Raw genomic sequence first — 18,696 nt, forward strand, 5'->3', positions numbered from 1 at the left:
TCAGCAGAAGAAACAACAGCCACACACAACCTGGAAAAAGATTCTGGCTTAATCACCATCCCTGCAGACTAAAGCTCCAGTACTGCCATAGTGAGTCACAGTAACAACCCGACAGAGGGCCTACACCAATTGTTCAAGTCCTCCACCTGCAACCTCTGCCACAGTGATCCAATTCCAGATGTGCAGCAGTGCCTACTGAAATACATAAGTCCTTCCTAGAACCTTAACACTGAGTCCATCTCCTTCTGCAGCCCAACAACACCCTGCACACCCGCCTTCTACATGCTCTCCAAAATCCACAAACCCAACTCTCCTGGATGTCCTACTGTAGCTGTCTATGGTGTTCTCACTGAAAGAATTTCTGCTCTGTTTGACCAACACCTTCAACCTATTGTCCAAAACCTAGCCTCGCACATAAAAGATAATGACCACTTTCTTCACCAACTCTGCAGCATCCCTATCCCTTTACCGCCTGGATACCTACTCATCACTGTTGATCCCACCTTCCTATACACCAACATCCTTATGCTCAAGAATTATGACATTTTTGGATAATGAATATCTCCTGTATAAAAATCAACATGGATTCTGCAAACAGAGATCTTGTGGAACTCAGCTCACTCTGTTTTTCCATGAGATGCACAGCACAGTGGACAATGGCACTCAGGTTGATGTCGTGTTCCTTGATTTCAGTAAGGCATCTGGCACCATCCCACATTGCTGTTTAATCAAAAAGAACAAGCTTACGGAGTATCAGAGCAGACCTACGATTGATTCAAGACTTTCTTGCAGATAGAACTCAACACATTGGTCTTAACAGAAATAAACTGACAGATGTAAAGGTAATATCCAGAGTACCACAGGGAAGTGTGACAAGACCATTGCTGTTTACAATATATATAAATGATCTAGTAGAAAGTGTCGGCTGCTCTTTAAGGCTATTTACAGATGATGCAGTTGTCTATACCAAAGTACCAATGGCAGAAGATAGCAAGAATTTGCAGAATGTCCTGCAGAGAATTGATGAATGGTGCAGGCTCTGACAGTTGACCCTAAACATAAATAAATGTAACATATTGCGCATACATAGGAAAAGAAATCCACTAGTGTACAGCTACACTATTGATGACAAACAGCCAGAGATAGCGCCTGCCATAAAATATCTAGGTGTAACTATCCAGAGTGACCTTACATGCAATTACCATATAAAACAGATAGTGGAAATAGCAGATACCAGACTCAGATTCATCAGAAGAATCTTAAGGAAATGAAACACATCCATGAAAGAAGTGGCTTACAAGGCACTTGTTCACCTGATTCTTGAGTATTGTTCATCTATCTGGGATCCCTATTAGATAGGACTAATAGAGGAGATAGAGAAGATCCAATGAAGACCAGCGCATTTCATCACGGGATTGTTTAGCTGGTGAGAGAGCATTATGGAGATGCTAAACGAACTCCACTGGCAGAAGGTATAAGAGAGGTGTTGTGCATCACGGAGAGATTTACTATTGAAATTTCAGGACATCACTTTTCACTAGGAGTCAGATAACATATTACTTCCCCCCACATACATCTCGCATATTGACCACAAGGAGATAATTTGAGAAATTAGAGCCAATACAGAGGCTTACTGACAATCATTCTTCCCACGCACTATTCATGAGTGTAACAGGGAACAGGGTTCGAGGGATCAGATAGCGGTACTGAAAGTACCCTCTGCCACACACCATAAGGTGGCTTGTGGAATATGATGGAGATCCCTCATGCCCATGGCTTGCTGCATCCTAGTTCATCCCTCTCTCCCAATGTCCTTCAGACTCCAAACAAACCACCTCATTCCTTACACACCTTATAAACTATATCTTTACTTTTGACTACTTTTCCTTTGAAGGGTAAGTATAAAAACAAATCTGCAACACAGCCATGGGCACCCACATGGCACCCTCCAATGACCACCTGTTTATGGGTCATCTAGAGGAAACCTTCCTAGTCTTCCAAAACACCAAACCACTGATCTGCTTCTTGTTTATTGATATGAACCTCAACACCTTCCATCCCATCCACTTCACTTTGTCCTTCTCAACCCAATGTACCACCTTCATGAATGTTGACCTCCTTCTCCTCTCTCATGGCTCCATCCAAACTCAGTCCACATTAAACTCACCAAGCACCAACAGTACCTGCATTTCATCAGCTGCCATCCCATCCATGCCAAAAAATCCGTGCCATACAGCCTAGCCACCAAGGGACAGCATATTTGCAGTGACAATAATTCTCTTGTCCAGTATGCTAAAGATGTCAGAAGAGCTAGTCCACAGATATCCTATGCCATAACTCTATACGGCCCCAAACCTCCCACCAACCCCAAGAATCAGGTTCAAAGGAGTACCTCCATCGTCACCCAATGCCACCCATGACTGGAAAAACTGAACCACATCTGCATCATGGTTCTGATTATCTATCACAATGAGAGACATCCTATCCAAGATTCTTCCCATCCCTTCCGTGGTGGTGTTCCATTGCCCAACCAACCTCCACAACATCCTAGTCCATCCCTATGTCACTCCCAATCCCAGCCCCTTGCCACATGGATGATATCCCTGTGGAAGATGGGGTGTACAAAAGAAGTAATTACAATAATGGGTGGAGTACACACATCTTCCAGGTATCTCTTTAAGCAGCTGTTAATATTAAAGACAGCCTCACAGGACATCTATTCACTTATGAAATTTGTTACCAACAGCCCATCTAAGTTTGAGTGTAAGAGAGACAGTCATAAGTACCACACTAGAAGGAAAAATGACCTGCACTATCCTTTAATGAATCTAAGTTTGGGTCAGAAAGGGTTGAAATATGCAGCTACCCATCTACCCATGGAAATAAAATGTCTGACAGATAGCAAAAGTGTTTTTGAATGTAGGTTAAATGTGTTTCTCATTATCAACTCTTTCTATACCATAGAAGAATTCTAGAGTAGAGATAATTAGTCATTTTTAAAGGAAAAAAATAATTAGTATATGATCAGCATGTAGCAATATAAATATTTTTAGCTATAAATAAGTGTTATATGTTTGTTCTGTTGATGCATTCCACATCATAATGTTTATTGTGAATTTCATCTGTTGTGAGACTAGTTGTATTTACTTAATTGCAACATAAAAACACACCGTAACTCATACGACTCCTTTACTAGAAAATTAAACAACAGAAGAGCATAAAAACAAATGAGGAAATATAAGTCAGAGACTGTGCCAGATATAATAATTACAAATGGCAATCACTCACACACAGCATTACACTGCACGTAACACCACTCCCTCCTTAGTGTCAACAGTACTTTTTGTTGAAATGGACATGTTGTCTACACAGGGTTACAACAGGTCATGCACAGGCTGCTGATGATGCATTAGAGGTAGCCTCAGATGTCTGTTGAGGCTGACCTGTGACGTGCAGTGGAGTGGCTGGAGCTTCGGTCACGTCCTTAGTGTGTGTAGATGCGTCCGTACCAGTGTAGGGAGGGCGGAAAGCTGGTCTGAGCCTGTCGACGGAGATGGTGGTTGGTGTACCCATCACATCAACATTGACTGTCTTGTCCTCCCTACTGATGACAGGATAAGGTCCGTCATAGGATGGCTGCACCAGCCTGCGTACTGCGTCATGCTGTAGGAAGACATATTGGCTTTCCTGTAGCTCGTCAAACACAAATGGGCGACGGGTCTGCTGATCCCTTAAAGCAATGGGGCGTAGTTGCCAGATTTGTGTATGATGCTTTTGTGCAAAATGCCATTGTCTGGCACATTAGCAAAGAACTCACCGGGAAGTCGTATCGTCTGGCCATAAACAAGCTCTGCAGCTGTGATGTTCAGGTCTTCTTTCAGCAACACACAGAGACCCAGGAGGACAATCGGCAACATCTCTGTCCACCAATGTGAGTTGTGACAATGAAGCGATACTTTCAGTTGGCGGTGCATGCATTCAATTAAACCATTTGCTGATGGGTGGTAAGCTGTAGTTCTAATGTGCCTTGCATCCAGTAGGATAGAGAGTGCTTTGAACAAATGTGACTCAAACTGTCTTCCTTGGTCTGTTGTGATTCGTAATGGCACTCCTAAATGGGCAATCTATCCCCTGAAGAATGCAGTAACGACAGTTTCGGCAGTGATGTCAGCGATGGGGAACACCTCGGGCCAACATGTAAAATGATCGATGGCTGTAAGACAGTAGGTGTATCCTTCCAATGGTGGGAGAGGTCCTACTAGGTCTAGATGGACATGATCAAATCTCTGAATTGGAGGAATAAATGTGCCAAGAGGTGACCTAACATGCCAGCTAACTTTATTCTGTTGACAGGCCACACATTGTTGCACATATTGCTTGCACTCTTTGTCCATATGTGGCCAGACAAAAGTTCGCTTCACCATTTCTACATCTACACCTGCAAAGATACCGTGCAAATCACACTTAAGTGCCTGGCAGAGGGTTCATCGAATCACCTTCATAATTCTCTATTATTTCAATCTCGTATCGTGCGCAGAAAGAACGAACACCTATATCTTTCCGTACGAGCTCTGATTTCCCTTATTTAATCATGGTGGTTGTTTCTCCCTACGTAGGTCAGTGTCAACAAAATATTTTTGCATTCAGAGGAGAAAGTTGGTGATGGGAATTTCATGGGAAGATTCTGTTGCAATGAAAAATGCCTTTCTTTTAATGATGCCCAGCCCAAATCCTGTACCATTTCTGTGACACTCTCTCCCATATTTCGCAATAACACAAAACATGCTGCCTTTCTTTGAACTTTTTTGATGTACTCCATCAGTCCTATCTGGTAAGGATCCCACACTGAGCAGCAGTATTCTAAAAGCAGACAGACAAGCGTAGTGTAGGCAGTCTCCTTAGTAGATTTGTTACATTCTCTAAGTGTCCTACCAGTAATAAACCATCTTTGGTTAGCCTTCCCCACAATGTTTTCTATGTGTTCCTTACAATTTAAGTTGTTTGTTATTGTATTACCTAGGTATTTAGTTGAATATACGGCTTTTATATTAGGCTGATTTATCGTGTAACCAAAGTTTAACAAATTCGTTTTAGCACTCATGTGGATGACCTCGCACTTTTCGTTATTTAGGGTCAAATGCCAATTTTCACACCATTCAGATTTCTTTTCTAAATTATTTTGCAATTTGTTTTGATCTTCTGATGACTTTATTAGTCAAAAAACGACAGCGTCATCTGCAAACAACCTAAGACGGGTGCTCAGATTGTTAGGGGATTCAATATTCTGCAATTGACAATGTCAATAGTGTGCCCAGAACATCAAATTTTAGGCAATACCTCTCACCACAGACAATGCAGTGACTGAAGGCCTTCACATAATGGCAGACAGCAGCAGGGTTCGCATAAATTTGTCAGTGTTAACAGAGAAGCAACATTGTGTGAAATAACCACAGAAAACAATTGGGAAAGTGAGACAAATGTATCTTTTAGACAGTGCAGTGTAATATGGGATTGATGGACTATGGAAGCAGAGAACAGACGCAAGTGTCTTCCCTAACTGAATGACATCGTATGCAGCATCTCTGCTGGGCTCATTGTAAGTAGCCTGTTTATGTGTTTGTAAGTTGGCAGTGCTGTGTAGTGCTATAGACTGCATTAATATTTCTGACAGTGCTGTGCATCCTCTGTAAGAGACACTGTGGCTGGTCGCTGTTAGAAGTTAACAGTTAGCAGCGATGGAGGTTAGAAGCAGTGTTAGCACGGTCTGGACATGTGTCCGTCATGGAGATTTAATATTTGTTGGACATGGATTGTAAAATGTGAGTAATGGAATTATTGATAATTATATAATTTTTGGAACTGGATGTCATGGATGATTATAAAATTTTTGGAACTGGATGACACATGATTAAGGTAAAATCTGCTAAATACATCATTTGCTCTGCAATAAAATCTTTCCTTTGTTAACCACATGCCTATTAGTAGTTAGAGACTACAGTAGTTAGAAGCTTTTCACTTAGCTGGCTGTGTACTTGCTGTGTTTGCTGTAGTTTGTGTCATGAAGATTTTATGTGAGGTAAGTGACTTATGAAATGTATGGGTTATTGTAAGAATTTTTTCTAATTCAGGGCCATTCTTTTGTGTTAATTAATAGACAGATTTCGTTATCCTGGTATATAGGGGGAAATAAATTAATAAAATAAGTCTGAGTTGTATTTGTCAGGGAAAATTTTGTAGGTCAGTGTTCAAACGATTAAGACAAGCAAAGTGACAGTACATTCAGTTGCACTCAGCAGTTTCAGAAGTTGCATTAAGGAATTTAAGTAATAACATAGAATTTTCACTTCTCATTTATTTCAGTTCAGGTAAAACATAAATAAAGAAGTTTCATCATGCTGGTACTGTGAACAGCTGAAAGCAAGGGGAAACTACATCCATAATTTTTCCTGTGGGCATGCAACTCTACTGTATGGTTAAATGACGATGGATAAAATATTCTGGAGGTAAAATAGTCCCCCATTCGGATCTCCGGGTGGGGACCACTCAAGAGGACATCGTTATCAGGAGAAAGAAAACTGGTGTTCTACGGATCGGAGCGTGGAATGTCAGATCCCTTAATCGGGCAGGTAGGTTAGAAAATTTAAAAACAGAAATGGGTAGGTTAAAGTTAGATATAGTGGGAATTAGTGAAGTTCAGTGGCAGGAGGAACAAGACTTCTGGTCAGGTGAATACAGGGTTATAAATACAAAATCAAATAGAGGAAATGCTGGTGTGGGTGTAATAATGAATAAAAAAAAATAGGAGTGCAGGTAATCTACTACAAACAGCATAATGAACACATTATTGTGGCCGAGATAGACGTGAAGCCCACACCTACTACAGTAGTACAAGTTTACATGCCAACAAGCTCTGCAGATGACGAAGATATTGGTGAAATGCATGATGACATAAAAGAAATTATTCAGATAGTGAAGGGAGACAAAAATGTAATAGTCATGGGTGACTGGAATTCGATAGTAGGAAAAGGAAGAGAAGGAAATGTAGTGGGTGAATGTGGATTGGGAGTAGGAAAATGAAAGAGGAAGGGTAAGAAATGAAGGGAAAGCCGTCTGGTAGAATTTTGCACAGAGCATAACTTAATCATAGCTAACACTTGGTTCAAGAATCATAAAAGAAGGTTTATACATCGAAGAAGCCTGGGGATACTGGAAGGTTTCAAGTAGATTATGTAATGGTAAGACATAAATTTAGGAATCAGGTTTTAAATTATAAGACATTTCCAGGAGCAGATGTGGACTCTGACCACAATCTATTCATTATGAACTGTAGATTAAAACTGAAGAAACTGCAAAAAGGTGGGAATTTAAGGAGATGGGACCTGGATAAACTCAAAGAACCAGAGGTTGTACAGAGTTTCAGGGAGAGCATAAGAGAACAAGTGACAGGAATGGGGGAAAGAAATACAGTAGAAGAAGAATGGGAATCTTTGAGGGATGAAGTAGTAAAGACAGCAGAGGATCAAGTAGGTAAAAAGACGAGGTCTAGTAGAAATCCTTGGGTAACAAAAGAAATATAGAATTTAATTGATGAAAGGAGAAAATATAAAATAGCAGTAAATGAAGCAGGCAAAAAGAAATACAAACGTCTCAGAAATGAGATCAACAGGAAGTGCAAAATATCTAAGCAGGGATGGCTAGAGGACAAATGTAAGGATCTAGAGGTATATATCACTAGGGGTAAGATAGATACTACCTACAGGAAAATTAAAGAGGCCTTTGGAGGAAAGAGAACCACTTGTATGAATGTGAAGAGCTCGGATGGAAACCCAGTTCTGGGCAAAGAAGGGAAAGCAGAAAGGTGGAAGGAGTGTATAGAGGGTCTGTACAAGAGTGATGTACTTGCGGACAATATTATGGAAATGGAAGAGGATGTAGATGAAGATAAAATGGGAGATATGATACTGTGTGAAGAGTTTGATAGAATATTGAAAGACTTAAGCTGAAACAAGTCCCCGGGAGTAGACAATATTCCATTAGAGCTACTGATAGCCTTGGGAGAGCCAGCCCTGACAGAACTCTACCATCTGGTGAGCAAGATGTATGAGACAGGTGAAATACCCTCAGACTTCAAGAAGAATATAATAATTTCAATCCCAAAGAAAGCAGGTGTTGACAGATGTGAAAATTACCGAACTATCAGTTTAATAAGTCACAGCTGCAAAATACTAACGTGAATTCTTTACAGATGAATGGGAAAAGGTAGAAGCTGACCACGGGGAAGATCGGTTTGGACTTCGTAGAAATACTGGAACATGTTAGGCAATACTGACCATACGACTTATCTTAGAAGATAGATCAAGCAAAGGAAAAACCTACATTTCTAGCATTTGTAGACTTAGAGAAAGCTTTTGACAAAGTTGACTGGTATACTCTCTTTCTAATTCTGATTATGGCAGGGGTAAAATACAGGGAGCAAAAGGCTATTTACAATTTTTACAGAAACCAGAAGGGAATTATAAGTGTTGAGGGGCATGAAAGGGAAGCAGTGCTTGGGAAGGTAGTGAGACAGGTTGTAGCCTATCCCCAATGTTATTCAATCTGTATGTTGAGCAAGCAGTAATGGAAACAAAAGAAAAATTTGGAGTAGGTATTAAAATCCATGGAGAAGAAATAAAAACTCTGAGGTTTGCCGATGACATTGTAATTCTGTCAGAGACAGCAAAGAACTTGGAACAGCAGTTGAATGGAATGGACAGTGTCTTAAAAGGAGTATAGATTTAAGTGTTTCGAAGTCGTTTCTGAAAGTATTTGTATGGAGTGTAACCACGTATGGAAGTGAAACATGGATGATAAATAGTTTAGACAAGAAGAGAATAGAACCTTTCGAAATGTGGTGCTACAGAAGAATGCTGAAGATTAGATGGGTAGATCACATAACTAATGAGGAGGTATTGAACAGAATTGGGGAAATTTGTGGCACAACTTGACTAGAAGAAGGGACCGGCTGGTAGGACATGTTCTGAGCCATCAAGGAATCGCGATTTTAGTATTGGAGGGCAGCGGGGAGGGTGAAAATCGTAGAGGGAGACCAAGAGATGAATACACTAAACAGATTCAGAAGGATGTGGGTTGCAGTAGGTACTGGGAGATGAAGAAGCTTGCACAGGATAGAGTAGCATGGAGAGTTTCATCAAATAACAACACCGTGACCAAATCATTTGGACCCTGGACGACTGGAAAATGTGATCTGCTTGAAAGAGACCCTATTTCAGGTGATAAGAGCTTATTCTCCCATGGTCTAGGGGTAGCTGTCAAGATAGCTCAGTGTGTTCAGTCAGACAGCTAGCTGCCCTCTCCAAAAAAAAAACTGAGTTTATGGATCAACAAAGAATTTCAACAGGTGTCATGGGATGTCTGCCCCAAACAAGTGCAATGAACAAAATGAGATTACTCTTAAAATAAAAGTTAGTAACCAAAATGTCCACGGTCATGGGTCTGAATCCCATCACTAATTAAATTTTGATTAAAAATCAGTATTGGCAGCCAAAGACTTCAGGCATAAGAAGTCACCCTCTTTCTGCCAATGACTTTGTCAAAGAGGGTGGAGGAGCAGACAGAGGTTCAGGGCACTGTCTTGTCCTAGGAGTGGGGAACTGCCCTAATGGCAGAACAATCAGCAGTGATCAACGGCATGAGGATGCAGAAGGCAAAGTAAACCACTGCATTAAAGACACATAACGTATATCCACAGGACATGTGGCCTGTAATTGAAAAGTGTCATGATGATCTCTCCATTGTCAGAACATTCTGGAATAGCCCCCATTCAGATCTCTGAGAGGGGACTGCCAATGGGGACCTGACCATGAGATAACGATTGAGTGACCAATGAAAGGATAACATTCTACAAGTCGGGGCATGGACTGTCAGAAGCTTGAATGTGATAGGGTCGTCAGTCAAAATGAAAAGAGAAATGTTGGTAGTGGCTCATATTCCAGGGTGCGACAAGTTATGTAAAGATGTGATTGCCTGTTGGCAAAAGTCAATAGTCACAAAAGGTCTCGGTTCATTGGTGGCTACATCACAATACAGCAGCACATTTGACAGTGGCAGTGTAATACAGCGGAGTTGTAGGCCTGATGGCTGCACCAACATATCTCAGAGCTCACAATCAGATTGTTGCACTACAGCGAGAGAGCTACAAAATCAACTGCTTCAGTAATTGCTCCAATCCTGGAGAGTGCATCAGCTGGCACATTTAGTTCTCCTTCTACGTGGACAATATTGGTGGTGAACTGTCTGATGTAGTCAAGGTGTCACAGCAGACATGGTGATGCCTTCTCAGGACCCTGGCGGAAAGCATATGTTAGTGGCCTATGGTCTGTGATGAGAGTGAACTGCTGTCCTCCAACACCTGATGAAATTTCTTAATAGCAGCATATATAGCATACAGTTCACGATCATATGTGGACCAATTCTGTTGAGTTGATGATAGCTTTTTACTGAAAAAGGCTGAGGTCTCCCAGTGCCTGTCTATTTGCTGTTGCAGTGCAGCACCGATTGCAGTTGCAGATGTGTTGACCATCAGGGTGAGAGGCGCCTGTGGAACTGGGTGCGCTAACAATGTAGCTTCCGCAATGGCAGTCTTCAGCTTGTTAAATGCCAGCTTGGCCTCACTGTCCCACTGGAGTTTGTCTTTCAGCTTTGGTGTATCTTGCAAGAACTTATTCAGTGGTGTAGCTAAGAAGGCATGATTGTGAACAAATAGACAGAAAACTTCATTATGCCAAGAAATCTACATAATTCTTTAGCTGCCATAGGCTGGGGAAAATTCAGTATAGCGTCTCCTTGAGCGTTAATAGTGTAGCTTACAAACTGTACTTCAGCTGCTCCAAAAATGCACTTTGATGTGTTTTTGAGCAGGCCATGTGCACGTAAACGAGTGAAGATCTGTCGTAAGTGTGATAGGTGTTCTGCCTCTGAATTTGACATGACCAAAATGTTGTCAATATACACATAACAGAAGTGTAACTCACATGTCACTTCATCCATGAACCGCTGAAGCATTTGGGCATCATTACAAAGTCCAAAAGGCATTCGGGTAAATTCAAAGAATCTGAATGGCATGCAGATGGATGTCTTAGTAACATCATCAGGTGCTACAGGTATCTGGTAAAATGCACTAACTAAGTCCAACGTAGAAAAGATTCGCTTACCATGGACATTGAAGGTAAAATCTTTGATATGCAGGACTAGATAATGATCTGGAATGGTTCTAGCATTGAGCTGTCTGTAGTCGCTGCATGGACACCATCCGTTATTCTTCTTTGGTACCATGTGTAGAGGAGATGACCAACTACTGCTCAATGGGTGGCAGATTCCCTGTTTAACTATCTTCAGTTTCTGGGGTGTCAAGTGGCATGGTCGAGCATGTGGTGGTGGCCCAGGTGTAGTCAAAATATAGTGCACTGTCGAGTGTTGCACAGGTGCTAGTGTGGGAGTGTGGCATGTGATCTATGGGAACTGTCTGAGGAGCTCTATAAATGGAGAATCACCAGTAACCACTTGTACTGCTGTGTCTTCCACACAACGCAGTCGACCTTGGCTTGCTAGGTTGGTAATAGTGTCAAGAAGGCGTCGGTGATGGAGGTCAGGCAGGAGCCCATAAAATGATAAAAAATCTGCTCCTAGTATGGAGTGCATCACATCTGCTATGACAAATTACCATTCAAATTTGCACCGCAGGCCCAAGTTCGAAACTAATGTGACACAACCGAACCATTGGCCACAAAAAGGTGGCAGTCATTACATTTGTGACATGGCAGACAGGCAGATGGATAGACTGACATGTCAGCACCTGTCTCTACCAAATGCTGTAACGTTGTGCTATGTTCCACTATAAACAGTCGATGGCTGCCATCTGGAGAGCCAATGGCCATCATCACTGACTTCCTGCTGAGTTTCCCTGTTCACATGGCAGTTTACACTTGCATGCCTTGGAACCGTACCATTGGTGATGCCAACAGATTTTTGTTGATGAAGATGAGTGGCTGTGCTTACCTGGTGAGTGGTGGTGACGAGATTGGCAGCTGGTAGTCTGGGTCCATAATGCAGCTACTTGCATGGTGAGCTCGGCAACCTATGCTTGTAGTGCGGCGAGAGTGTTACCTGCTTGAGGTTGTGACCAAACTGTTGCGACACACACATGCAGATGAATACGCTTCCGCTATGCGATACACGGTTTGCGCGAGTGCATCCAGATCGCCGGCACACTCTGTCAATATTTTCTGCAAGTCGGGTAGCAGGTGCGATAGCCAGATATTCTGCAAAAAGTCGTCACTGACCATGTTGCTTGCTAATTTAAGCAGTCGGCATAGTAGCTGTGATGGCGTGTGATCACCTAGCTCCTCTGTGCAGAGTAGCTTCTCCAATCTCTTCAACTTGGACTGCGAGAACCAGGTGATCACAGCATTCTTGATGGTTGTGTAATGATCAGTACTCAATGGTGATGCCAGAATATCTTGTACTTCTGTAGCCATATCTTCATTGAGTGCAGCAACTACATAACTGTACTTCATTTTGTCTGTGGAGACGTGCACTAGCACAAATTAATTTTCTACTTGACCACACCACAGCACGGGATTCGGTTGCCAAAACGGTGGCAAATACTATCATGTGATTAATTACTCCACCAGTAGACACTTTTGCAGTTGTTGGTTGGTCTGCCATTGTGAGTTATGGCAAAATGGAACACAGAAGATGCACAACGCGGCTGATGCAAATGTTCGTATTTAACGTGATGTGGCACAATATGGAGTATTAGTGATCATCAAATTTCATGTTAGTAACCGTCGGACTACACATCAGGGTCATCAATGTTGCGGGACTAGTTGTATTTACATAATTGCAACATAAAAACACAACATAACTCATACGACTCCTTTACTAGAAAATTAAACAACAGAACAGCATAAAAATAATAATAATAATAAAAAAAAGACGAGGAAACATAAGTCAGAGACTGCACCAGAGATAATAATTACAAATGGCAATCACTTGCACACAGCATTACACTGCATGTAACACTGCACTTCAGATGTATGGAAAAAGTAACTAACTAACTAATCAATGAAGTGACTAGAACTAGCACATCACACTCCAAGAAAGTGTAGAGGGATGGACATTGGTAATGCCCAGGCTGAAAATGGGCTGCTATATAAAAGAAAGGGCAACTTATATGATTTAGCCTTGTCTCTGTAGTGAGATTACTAATACCTATAAATAATGATAGCAACAGAAACAAAAACAACAGCATATTATTTAAGAAAAGTGCAGTAGATTCAGCTGAATAATCTCATCTCCTCACTCAACTAGTGATGTATTTGTCAAAATTTTAATTTCCATCTAAAAAATAAGGGTTGATGTTGTACAGTACAACATAATACTAAAACCATTGATGGATTAGTGGCCTGTACTTATAAAGCCTCACTTAACTTACAAGCATTAATCTACTGTTTACAGGAATGTATTCAATCTTTTGATTTATATGAGCTTGTATAAATTTCTGGGGCTGATAAGAACATAATGTAATATTATTCTTAGGCCTGCTTATCTTAATAGGGATGAGAGGAGAGTCATAACAGCAGGAAAGAGGGTGCAATGTGAGATAAGATAATGCATGTTCATCTAAAAGAAGTATAAAGTGGGAGAAAAAGAATCCTCTATGACTTATTAATCATCACTGCACATTATATTCCTATTTTATAACAGTGCAGAGAGTTTTTAAAAATTAGTCCCGGACAGGCTGATAACATGGCAACCACTATCGCTTACACATGATGAAAAGTTTCCATTGTTATAATTTTATGATCTAAGTTCTGAAATACGCACTTCCAATCTCTTGATTGGTACAGAAATTTCAAGCTCAAGTTCAATTATAATACTTTAAATGTGAAAAAGTATGGCTGAGTAAACAAAATATTTTATTACATCAAAATACTTCATTAAACAACACAATGTAGTTCACACTTTCCTCAATACAGAGAAACATATGAGAAAGAGTATCTTTTGTACAAACCTTTCCTGAACCTACTGGCCCTATAATGGCAAACAGCTTCCCTGGAACAACTTTGAGAGTCACATTCTTTAAAGTATCTTCAGCACTGCTTTCCCATTTGGCTGTGACATCTATTAATTTAATACAAGGAGTTTCTTTCTCTGCATATCCCTTTTCAGTTTTCGAATGAACAACACTTCTCTTATGAATATTACCTAGGTTCACTGGCTTTATTTCACTGTTGTTGAGAAAGTTCTGTGGAGATACGTAAATATGGTCAGCTATCTTACAAATACATAATGGTGCTCAGACTTTTAATTCTTTTTGTAGATGTCCAGCATATTACCTCAATGCGCTTGCCAGAAATGAGACCTTCAGCTAGTGCTGTAATAGCTATGGGAAATGAATCACTCATTGTCTGTTTCATAATAATATAATAAGCAGAGACAACAAAAACCTAAAAAATAAAGAAAACAATTATAATCTGTAATTAAATGCATCTAAATGAGCTAATGAACTAAAGCAACACAAAATTGCAAAGGGTAAAAATAATAATTTGTAATTATGACACTCAGTCAGAAAGATAATTGTTAGCTGAAGTAAATGGTTATCAGTACAAAGAAACAAAGCTTAATAGAGCTTTTAGTTTGGGTTATCACAAAATAGTAGATTATTTCTTAGTGTTATTTAATATGTATACACAATATAGAATGTCTCTCTTCCCAAAATATGTGATTTTTGTGTTGTTATAGCAATTAATGAGGCAGATAATTAAATGTGATATACTTGGTATATCTACTTTCATTCACATTCAGTGTCACAGGAGAGTAAAACACTATTTTTTTCACAAACTGTTTTCAAAATTTTATTATTCCATCATTTATACTTAAGACATTTTGTTACATAGTTATTGTCATGAGAAGGGCAGTCGTATATGTGAAGCAATAACAGAAATCCCTGAATGGAACAATATGAAAATAATTCAAAGGCAACCACTCACCTATAGCATACTGATGTCTGTGTATATGCTACATGCCAGCCTGCTATATGTGAATGGTCACCTTTCATTTATTTTGCTTATTCATGATTTGAAATAAACTAAGCTAGTGTTGTGATGAACTGTTTCTTCAGAACACATAAACAACTAACTATATGCGTAATTATTGTCATTTGCACTAACTACATCACATTTACAGTTCAAAACATTGGCAACTAAACATATTACATAATCAGTAGAAAAGCTGCCACATTTATTCCAGAAAAAGAAAGCTGATGTTCATATTAGACTCTCCAGCAGTTTTAGCTATTACTACACACTTAATAATCATATTAGTGTACTAATTAATCTTAGAGAATCACGGATGTAACGAACTGTAAAAACAGAGGTATGTGTACAATGAGCATTGTGTTGCAGCATGATCTTAAGGTTTGCCTTCGCAGCCAGCCTAGTGATATGTGGGCCAGCCATTGATGTAATTCTGCAGCTAGGCCTAGCATCCTGCAATGTGGCATTGTCATTCCCACGACTGAGTATGTGAAGGGAGTCTACCTCTTGTCACATCATACCCATCTGGAGGGAACATAAATGCTCTCAGCTCAGCTGGTAGCTTCATTTCTTCAGTGCCATGCATTCAGCCAGTGCATTCTCTGTTCCAGTTATCAGTCAAATGTATGTCTAAGCGACTCCAGGCCCATCGAGCAGCACGACCAAATACACAAAGGCTCTGATCTATAAGCTGCCAGTACGGCCTGATGGTTCCAGTCTATGAACTGGATCCACTAAAGCTGCCCAGTGGACGCCATTGTTTGATGCTCTATCCAGTTTCTGAAGGTCCTGAGTTTGATGCGGCAGCAGTGTGTTTCCTGCCGGTATTGGTGGTACTCGACCACTGCCCTATGAGGCCTTATGTCACCAAGCTGACAAGGTCACTTATTTCAGCAAGGTCGCTAACCATTAAAGCCACTGCTGTCTCCACATACCACTGGGGTTGACACTCGGTGGGTACTAGCTACAACTGACACCGAGACAACTACCATCTAAATACTGTACAGAAGGAATTATTTAATAAAAAATGTTTCTGTTGTGTTAGCTTTCTTGACCCTGCGTTCACCACACTACTAGAGAATCCGTACCACAGATTCCTATACATGTAACTCTGCAACCAGAATTTGCCAATCTTAACACTGGTGTCAGATGATGATGATGAGGTCCCATACTCCGAGGAGCTTAGGGGACAATGTGGGAGACCCACACCACTGTACTAGGCAAGGTCCTAGTGGAGGTGGTTTGCCATTGCCTTCTTCTGACCAGAATGGGGATGAATGATGATAATGAAGATGACACAACAACACCCAGTCATCTCGAGGCAGGAAAAATCCCCGACCCTGCCCTCAATCGAACCCGGAACCCCGTGGGTGGGAAGTGGGAATACTACCGTAAGACCACAAGGTGCGGAATTGGTGTCAGAAGACCAAGTATCTACAAGTGACATTAGTGACTGATAATTTGCAGCATCAGCTGAAAGTTGTAAGTGGAATTAAGCTGTTTGGCATGCGGTAGGGTTGGGTACCCAATGTCTGATCATCTGGATTGCAAGGATGGATGGGAAGTTCAAATGCTAAGTCAGTGACTTAAGTAGTTTTAGAGGGCACAATAACGAAACAGTGCTGAGTTAAGTGTACCAAGTGGAACTTGTTGGACCACAGTACTCAGTTATGCTAGAGAATGTGCGGTCTTCCTGCGGTTAGCACTCAGATGTTCTGTGGTAGGAAAACCTACTATTTGCCATGAACAAACCAGAGCTTGAGAAAGTTGCCACTGCAGAGGTGGTTTAGACCTTACTGAATCAGATGGGGCAAATGTAGGCAGACAATACAGAGATGTGCATGAAATTGTACGCATTGAGGGAGGACAGGAAGGGTCAAGATTTTGGTACCCATACAAAATCCTAGTTCCACTAATCCAGTCTCTCCATTTTTCAGCAAGGCATGAGAGGACACATTGCCATTCATAGACAACCTGTTAACAGCTGCAAAGCTGGGATGCTGGTCAGAAGAACACCTTTTATATGTGGCCAAATTATGTTTGGTGGGAGATGCTAAGGCATGTGTAATGCATCATGAGGAGTTAAGGAATGTGGAGATATTTGAAATTCTGAGGTGTGGTGATATAGAAGAAAAATATCTGTAAGTAATACGGAAATCAGTTGGACAGTGTGTCACAAAGAAAGGGGGAGCCCATCAAAGCCCTTGTGGTACGGATTATGAAGTTAAATGTCAACATATAAACAGTTGGCAGACAAAAATACTGCCAACTGACAGGTGGACATTAGATTAGTTTTTACAGTAGTTGATGCACAGTTTGTCAAGAAAGACACAGGCAAAGTTCTTTAACAACTCAGATGAAGCAATAGCAACTGAAATGGCATTAGAAGAAATAGTCATGGTGACCTGGGTTTGGTACAGGAAGAGAATTTTCGCCTTGGGAGTTGAAAGTTACAGATATGGATGAACAGGCCACTTATAGTGGGAGTGTGGTGAACAGCAATGTAGGAAATGTGAGCAAATGGGGCATCCATGGAGTATTGCAGAAAATCTATCAGGGGGTGTGACAGGGGGATGCAATTTAGGAATATCAACCCATCATTAAATGGCAATGGGCACTCTAGAGCAGCCTTGTGGCACTCCCAGTAAATAAAAGCATAGCCAAATTGTGTGAAATGGTGGAATTTTGCTTAGATAACTTATTGGATAAAAGGAAGCATAAGTTTTTATTGGACAGTTTCACAGGTGTCCATGGCAAGTTTGGACATAAGGAGGGATAGGAAGCTCGGCCCTTCATGATGTATAAAAAATGAGTGGGTGGACATGACATATGTTCACTGGGTTCAGCAGTGTTCAGTTTGTGCATTGGGATGAAAATTTATGAGCTTTTATTGAAGTTTTGTGTTGCCCTTTTGTGATGTCGCAGTGCTGCCATCTGTTGGGGAATCCCCACATCTCTTGTAGGATGGATCAGTCATATTGAAGCAGTTAGCCTGCTTTGTTTATTTCATTTGTTGTCCTCAGTGTCAAGGTGCTGCATTGCTACACTGGCTGAAAAATGGTGTTTCTAATTTAGACACTGACTATGGCTAATAATGTAGCTGACAGGTGAACAGTTGCATTTCATAGATATTTACTTTCACTTTTTACAAATCCCTCCATATACACATTTAATATGTGGCCAGTCCACTATCGTTTAAACTTTCCATAAGCCTCATAATACACTCCTGGAAATTGAAATAAGAACACCGTGAATTCATTGTCCCAGGAAGGGGAAACTTTATTGACACATTCCTGGGGTCAGATACATCACATGATCACACTGACAGAACCACAGGCACATAGACACAGGCAACAGAGCATGCACAATGTCGACACTAGTACAGTGTATATCCACCTTTCGCAGCAATGCAGGCTGCTATTCTCCCATGGAGACGATCGTAGAGATGCTGGATGTAGTCCTGTGGAACAGCTTGCCATGCCATTTCCACCTGGCACCTCAGTTGGACCAGCGTTCGTGCTGGACGTGCAGACCGCGTGAGATGACGCTTCATCCAGCCCCAAACATGCTCAATGGGGGACAGATCCGGAGATCTTGC

At 41.0% G+C, this 18,696-nt stretch overlaps 1 protein-coding gene across 3 annotated transcripts in view; it reads right to left on the minus strand.

Annotated features, from left to right (window-relative positions):
• Positions 1-18,696, minus strand: part of LOC126458056 (probable multidrug resistance-associated protein lethal(2)03659) — a 475,280-nt gene that overhangs the window by 223,920 nt on the left and 232,664 nt on the right. For all 3 annotated transcript variants that reach the window (XR_007585566.1, XM_050094853.1, XM_050094854.1), the window contains 2 exons: positions 14,400-14,510; positions 14,075-14,308 (listed from right to left, as the gene is read on the minus strand). Coding sequence is in view for 2 of the 3 variants with exons in the window: in XM_050094853.1 (XP_049950810.1) it covers positions 14,075-14,308; positions 14,400-14,510 (345 nt within the window). In the remaining variant the exon portion in view is untranslated. The remainder of the gene's footprint in view (positions 1-14,074; positions 14,309-14,399; positions 14,511-18,696) is intronic.

This window comes from Schistocerca serialis, chromosome 2, assembly GCF_023864345.2.
Source record: "Schistocerca serialis cubense isolate TAMUIC-IGC-003099 chromosome 2, iqSchSeri2.2, whole genome shotgun sequence".
In the NCBI taxonomy this organism is placed as follows: domain Eukaryota; kingdom Metazoa; phylum Arthropoda; class Insecta; order Orthoptera; family Acrididae; genus Schistocerca; species Schistocerca serialis.